The 7,774-nt window shown below is 40.3% G+C and overlaps 1 protein-coding gene across 1 annotated transcript; it reads right to left on the bottom strand.

Moving 5' to 3' along the window:
• Window positions 1-6,135: 6,135 nt before the first annotated feature.
• Window positions 6,136-7,551, bottom strand: LOC103360604 (adenosine receptor A3-like). The gene is made up of 2 exons (XM_008286421.1): window positions 7,432-7,551; window positions 6,136-6,924 (listed from the first exon to the last, which is right to left on the bottom strand). The coding sequence occupies exons 1-2, from the start codon at window positions 7,549-7,551 to the stop codon at window positions 6,136-6,138; spliced, it is 909 nt and encodes a 302-aa protein (XP_008284643.1).
• Between the last annotated feature and the right edge of the window lie 223 nt (window positions 7,552-7,774).

Genomic DNA, 7,774 nt, shown 5'->3' with positions numbered 1-7,774 from the left:
ACTCAGTGAGTCCACACACTCATCCAGCATCAGCATCCGTCCTCGGAGACACTTTGAGGACGTGACAGCAGCTGTGGAAGTGCTCAGAGATCGACTACAGGACGTTCTGAGGGACGCATGGACAAGCATCTCCCTGGCCATCACTGATGTGGATGTTTTACTGTCAGAACCTGAACCTGAACCTGAACCTGAACCAGAACCAGAACGAGAACCAGAACCAGAACCAACGACCAGAGCTGGATTCTTAAAATATTCACAAGAAATCACTCGGGATCCAAACACAGCACACAGACGACTGTTATTATCTGATGGGAACAGAAAAGTGACATTTATGGATCAACAACAGTCTCATCCTGACCATCCAGACAGATTCACCAGATGGTGTCAGGTTCTGAGTAAAGAGAGTCTGACTGGACGTTGTTACTGGGAGGTGGAGAGGAGAGGAAGGGTTGATGTTGCAGTTTCATACAAGAACATCAGCAGAACAGGGAGAACATTTGCATGTATATTTGGGTCCAATGACAAGTCCTGGTCTTTATTTTGTGACGTCAACAGATGTGTATTTTGGTACAACAACACTGGAACTTCCGTCTCAGGTGGTCCTTCCTCCAGAATCGGAGTTTACCTGGATCACAGAGCAGGTGTTCTGTCCTTCTACAGCGTCTCTGAAACCATGACTCTCCTCCACAGAGTCCAGACCTCGTTCACTCAGCCGCTACACGCTGGAGTTTGGCTTTGTGCTGGATCCACTTTAGAGTTCGTTAAACCTGAATAGACAGAAGTCTTTAAAGAACAGCTGGCCAGATGTTTTAGTTTCCAGCTGATTCAGTCTCATTGTACATTGTAAAACAAGTTCACGAGTTAAACAACAACAAGTTTAAAATTGTAAATAATGTCTACAGCAAAAGTAATTTGTTCTTTTATCAGGTTTGACTGTATTAAAAAGAAAAATCATTAATTGTTTTACTGAAATTTAATGTTATTTACAAGAAACGTTCTTTATATTAAGCAGTGGTGTGCCGCCAGGGCCAGCAAGGCCTTCTGTGCTGATTTGAACTCTGTCAGAATCACCGGCTTATGTTGTAATATTTTCCCATTAATCATTTTACATTATTCCGAAGAGTCTATTCTCTTCATTTCATAGTGTCTCTGAGCTGTGGTGCTTCCAGCAGCGCATGTTTATATTGGAGCTTTTTTTTTTATCCAATCATATGTCAACCATCATGTGTTGCCAGGGTCACAGAAATCTGCCCTGAAGCCTTCATAGTCAGAAGTGCAGGTTAAGTGTAGCTTAAAATGCATTGTAATGAAACTGTTGCTTTAACCAATCAGATGGAGAGTTGGTGGTCCCGGGGCCAGCTGGCAGGCCTACGATGACATCAGCACTTTCACCTCCTCTGATTGGACGGTCAGACAGCTTTGCCAAAGGTAGCGGTTCCTATCTTCCTAGGTAAAACTTTATCGTAAAAGTGTTTTTTTTTTTGTTGTTTTTTTGTTTTTTTAAGTTAAGCAAGCAGACATTCTCAGGATTTAGGGGAATTAAAACTTATGGCAGAAACACAACTGGACAGACCCGACTTTCAGAATGAGCCTCCACGGATTAGCTGCTCAACAGAGTGATTGGACTGTTTATGATATGATGAAAGAAAGGGATTGAATGGAATTTGTGTTCAAATAAACCCGGGTTTTGGTGAGTAAAACATATATTTTTGTCATTTTATCGGGCTGATATTGATGCTCCTGTTAGCGTAGTGAGTGTTCACAACACTCCCCCCGTTAGCTAACGAATAGCAACGTTAACAGCGAAAACGATGGTAGAGAAATGAGTTTCTTTGGAAAATTTGTACGATTTACTGGAAAACATTTCAATTTTTCCAAACACGCAGCTTGAAAGACAGCGTAGCGGGCCAAGACACAGCATGTTTCTTCAGGTAAATAGCGTGGTGAGAACCCTGATGTGATGAATGTGGTGCTGCTGTGGCTGCAGTGAACAGAGACTTGTTGAAATGTTTTAACTGGGTTTCTTGCTTTAGTCATGTCATTTATCCTCGCTAAATGAAATACCTTGAGATGAGATTGTCTTTTCTTTCTCTATTTTTTTTAATATGTTTGAAATAAAGAAAGAATGAATACCTGTGTGTGGTCCAACGTCCTGTAATGCTGCCTTTCTGCATAATACTGATGATTCTATGGCGTCATAAAGACGGTGGTTTGGTTCAGGTAGGATGCCACTGAAGGCCTGGGAGTGAAATGCACGGCCTGCCACTAGTGGTTTGAGAGTCTGATTAAAGACAACATGACAAATGCTGCCATTAACTACACTGTAAATGACTGTAGAAATTCTACCAGTGGTGAACAGTTTTACCAAAACACAGTTAAATGGACGGTGATGCTGTTTACAGCCAAAAACAAGAATGACCATTGACAGCAGGTTTCCATAAAAATCATGCTGTGAATGAAGTAGTTTTTGTTTTAGATTATGGAGGAAACCACATGCAACAACTGACATTTATCCTCCCTCCTGAGACCAACAAAACAATTATTGAAGTGAAAATGAAAACTTGGTGTAATCCTAGCAAGCATCAGGTCGTACACTAAAAAAGCATTTTCAGATTTTTAGAATTAGATCTCAATTCTGGATCATAGAGATTAAATTGTTATTTATGGCACATGTCTTCAGTTAACAGTAGTTTTTATTCATTTTAAAAGACCAAAAATGTAATTTACAACAACTAATTAACTACAGCTATAGTTAATGCTGATTAAAGTGGCAACACTATATAAAGACAGAATATTACTAGACAGTATTAAACAGTGAACTCATACTACAATGTAGACGATTGTAAATAAGACTAAAGTAATTAACTGTTTAAAAAAAACACACAAAATAGTGAATAATGGCACTATACTAAGTTGTGGTCACCAGTGTTTTACTGATCACTGGATCGACTAAATGACCTAAAATACGTCTGTACGATTATGCATGAAAATTGCATTACCTGAAATATTACTGTAGATGCTTTGTGGTTGAAAGAACTGGAGCAGGACAGGAAGGGAGGAAGTCAAAGTCTAAAGAAGATTTAGAAAGAAACGGAAGCACTTGCTACGAGGCGTCAAGAACAGGGGGAAGAAGAGAAAAAATAGAGAAGTGCAGAGTCATGATGAAATTTACCAAAAGATGTCTCAGCTGAGGACAGAGACAGTCTAAGAGTTGGCACATTCAATTCCATCCCAAGACTAGAATTTCAAAAGAAGAAGAAGAAGGACAACTCCATATACAGGAGGAGCCCCCCCTCCCCAAAAAATAGAAGCAGGTGTCGGAGAGAAGAGAGTTTAGTTTGAGCTGTCAGTCGTTCCCTTTTAAACCTTCTTGCACCAGACTCTGCATGACTCAAGCATTATTTGGACTTTTCTGTTCATTCATCTCGGCTGTTTCGAGTTGATCTCGACAGAATTTCTGACACTTCACCGGCCTTCACCCTCAAACAGCAGAGGCTTTTAAAGTGGCAGCTCTAGTTTATCAATCCATCCATCATCTATACACCGCTTAATCCTCACTAGGGTTGCAGGGGGGCTGGAGTCTATCCCAGCTGACTCAGGGTGAAGGCAGGGGACACCCTGGACAGGTCACCAGTCTATCACAGGGCTACACTTAGAGACAGACAACCAAGCACACTCACATTCACACCTACAGACAATTTAGAATCTCCAGTTCTAAACATGGATCTTCTAGCTGTGAGGTTATGGTGCTAGCCACCGAGCCACCTTGCAGCCCAGTTCTAGTTTAGATAACCAATGACAGTAAGCTATAGCTGCAGTGAACAGGACAGGTTAACTTACACATGACAACCAACATGTGCTCATGTCTGTTAATCTGATCAGGCCAGTGACCAAACAAGAGATGCTGATTCTAACTTTTTTTGCTTGTGGTTATCGTGCACCCTCCTTTCAAAAGTGGATCATTTGAGCCTTATTGATACTTATCATGTTTTTATTCATGCAATTTAGCATTACCAGACAGTTTTTAAAGCATATATCATGTTTTGTTTCGTTTTGTTTTTTTAAAAAATCCCCCAAATAGGCCATGTATTAGAGCAAGAATCTGTAGAAGCAGAATGAATTGTCAAATTTTCATATTAGGGCCTGAAGGACTGTGAACTAATCATGTGATGTGCAAATCCTTTGGAAAACGTGACCAAATCTAAGCTCAGAATCAAGGTATTTCTGGGTGTTACTATTGCTCACCTGAATAAGCAGGTGTCCAATGTGTATGGCCTATGTTCCCTGACCCAGTAGCCCTGGTTGGATTTTAGCTCATGGTGATTTGTTGCATGTTGCCCCTGCACTCTCCTCCCTCCTTCAGCTAACCCTACCAATGAAATGCACAAAAAGTAATGTTTTATTAAAATCACATTATTCTTTCGGTCTCATTTAACAGTCACATATCAAAAATGTAAGGACTGTTGGGATGAACTGCAAACTATATCACTATATGTACACAGAGCAGAGGCAAGTATTTAAACGAATTTTTTTTTTTTTTTAAAAGAACGGTAATAGAGGTTAAATATCCTTCTAGAAAAAGCCTAGTTTGTAGAGGTTTATACACCGTTGCTACGGAACCCGTCTGGTGACATCGATAAGAAATAAAAATAACTCGTTCCCACGCATAAGTAAATCGTGGCCACGAGTTATTATTGCGTGGGAACGACATAGTTATCACACAGTGTTTCATCGCAAGAGATCACAGGATATCTGTGGAGTTCATTCCAAGGTTAAAATAAAATAAAATGAAATCAAAATGCTCCATGTTTCATGCAAGTACGCCCGTTATCCTTAATCGACAGCTGGTATGACTGCACTGTGAAATATGCTCCACAACTTCTCTTGTTTCTTCATAATAGTAATGCGAGGCCACAATTTACTAATGCGTGGGAACGAGTTATTTTTATTTCGTATCGATGTCACCAGACGGGCTCCGTACCGTTGCCCATAAAGTTGGAATGATTTTTGTTTTCAGACACATTCCTCTTCTATTTCTATTTATGCACATCAGTGATCACTTCTGACCAGGTGTAATAATTACATGCTGAGTCCCAGTTGTCCAGGGGAAACAAATTCTGACGTTGGGATCTAACTGAAGATTGGGACATCCTGCACATTGACACCATCAACCAGCTTATGGACAGTAAGCCACGATGTCAGGAGTGGCCATACTCAATATTAGTGACATTTGAAAGAGTAATGTCCGTGTAAAATACATGTTTCCTGTTATATGACCAAGGTTGAAAAATTTAAACAAAACTCTTTATCTATTCTTCAAGAGCCCCAATTGTGTTTAAGCCTGAAAACACAGTTTGCACAAGTTAATTGTGATTTCATTTTTACTGTGATATATGTATATTACGATATCAGTAAAGTTTTAAAAAGATCAACACTTTATCTATCAAGAATAAATCACATTGTCACAATCATTTCATGAGAAGAGGTAAAAAAGAAATATTTTATTCCAGCTTTATGGTCAACAGTGTAGATGTAGAATCACCGTTAGTTTTAAGATCCGTAACACTTGTGGGGACGAGGGAAAATGTTTCACATGTTATTTTAGAGGCTGCAAGGTGGCGCGGTGGTTAGCACTGTTGTCTTATAGCAAAAAGGTTGCCGGTTTGCATCCCAGTGAGGGGACATATTACATGTTCTCCCCGTGCAGCGTGGGTTCTCTCTGGGTTCTCCGGCTTCCTCCCACAGTCCAAAAACATGTTGAGGTTAATTGGTGATTCTAAATTGTCTGTAGGTGTGAATGTGAGTGTGCTTGGTTGTCTGTCTCTAAGTGTAGCCCTGTGATAGACTGGTGACCTGTCCAGGGTGTCCCCTGCCTTCACCCTGAGTCAGTTGGGATAGACTCCAGCCCCCCATGACCCTAGTGAGGATTAAGCGGTGATTAGATAATGGATGGATGTTATTTTACTTGTGTAAAGTAAATAGTCACAGAATTTTTATTTATTTTTCTATTTATTTTTACGGATTTATGACCTTCCAGTACATGGCTGTACAGTTTCCATGGAGGTGCAGGACTTTATACTGAGTGAAAAACGAGCCCACAGTAAGGAAAAATGCAATAAAAGAAAACTCAGAGGTTTAAGACACCTTCAGTGATATCTTTGAATGGCTTTTAACTGTGCACAGATATCTTTTAAAATACTTTCTGAAGGTCTTGTCGCGCAGCCCGTAGATAATTGGATTTGCAAAGCGAGGAAGCACTTGGTTCGTGATAAACAAAAGGAAGTTTGTGTAACGTAACCCTGCAGGGAATGCAAGCGCGAGAGCCTGAATGAGCATCGGCTGCACATAGAGTGCCATGCACAACAACAGCTGACACCCGTGGAGCAGGATGGTGTTTCTCGCCTTTTTAGCTTCTGCATTAGCAGCTTTGGCCACAAACAAAATTCTGAAGTAAGCGTAGAACAGCGTGAGCCAAACCACCACCAGTAACACAATGTGAGACACATCCCTCTTGCTTTTACTGTAGCTGCTCCTAAACGTAGTGTCCCTATTGCAGTACACTCTGGTGTGAAAGAACTCCAGCTGTTCAGTGGCAAAAATAATGAAGACATCTGGCAGGACAGAAGCTGAACTTATAGCCCAGATTGTGCCAATGACAACATATGTTCTTTTGACTGTGCATATGTAGTTGTAGCGGAGGGGAATGCAGACAGAAATGTAGCACTCTGCTGCCATAAAGGCGAGGTTCAGCGGAGTGTTCTGTGTGGTGAGAATGGCCGGCACCATGAACAGTAAACAGACGTAGACGTGGATGGTGCGCAAGGTGTAGGACACGACGAAGAGGGTGATGCTGGTGGTCAGCTGGATCATGTCGTTCAGCACCAGGTGGATGAAAAGGATGTAGCGAGGGTTCAGTTTGAAGATCTGACGTGGACGACAGAATCGGGGGTTAGATTACAGTAAATGACACATCTGTACCTGAATTACAAAAGCTGTCTTAGAACTAGTAACGACTATTATCTCTCTTTTTGTAGTCACTGACTTAAACATCTGTTTTACAATTAGTTATATATTATGTTTTAAAACTTAAACCACTATGACAGTGCCATTAAATATCTAAAATTATGTATTTAAGCGTTGTTTCACATTTTTTTCACATTCTAATTTATTGAATTATGATAAAAATATCCAAGTAATATTGCATGTTTAAGTATTCACCCAGCAGAGATTACAACTGCAGCATCAGGGTAATGTTTATTTTATACATTTTTAACTTCAGATACTAGTTATTCATTATTTGACAGTTGTCATATTGACTTGAGTTTCTCCACAGTTGTGTGCAGACAACAGCAAGAAGAGCCGACATGGAATAAAAGCATCATACGTATGCTGCACTAATATGTTTCTAACTGATAACACAACTGTACACACATGATGCCTGTTGAACGTGTAGATCATGGTGGCATTGATGTAGTTGATGGTGATGCCCAGGATGACAACAGTCACATTCTTGCTGAAAACTTGCACAAAGGCCTGATAATTCAAAACCATCGTCACATTTCTGTCCCCAGGAGCGGAGTTCATGTCAGCATCTGGTGAATATGTTTCAAAGACAACCAACAAACAAAGTATAACAAAATGCAGCAAATATCATTTAAAAACATTAACTTTTACAACTTGGTAGAGACTTTTTTCTTTTCAATGTTAGAAGTAGAGCAGATGTGATACTGACCTGTGTGACGGTGGTTTGTGATGAGGACAGGAATCTGCCTCA

Source organism: Stegastes partitus, unplaced genomic scaffold, assembly GCF_000690725.1.
Source record: "Stegastes partitus isolate 25-593 unplaced genomic scaffold, Stegastes_partitus-1.0.2 Scaffold10, whole genome shotgun sequence".
NCBI classification, from domain to species: Eukaryota; Metazoa; Chordata; class Actinopteri; family Pomacentridae; genus Stegastes; species Stegastes partitus.
The sequence above is the reverse complement of the archived record's forward strand: the minus strand, read 5'-3'. Positions and strand labels throughout refer to the sequence as shown.

Bases quoted from the DNA above. Each gene is read 5' to 3' on its own strand.
- LOC103360604 (XM_008286421.1), bottom strand. From the start codon at position 7,551: ATGGTTTTGAATTATCAGGCCTTTGTGCAAGTTTTCAGCAAGAATGTG. The intron at 6,925-7,431 runs GTGTGTACAGTT...CGTCCACGTCAG, and splicing joins ACACGTTCAACAGGCATCAT to ATCTTCAAACTGAACCCTCG.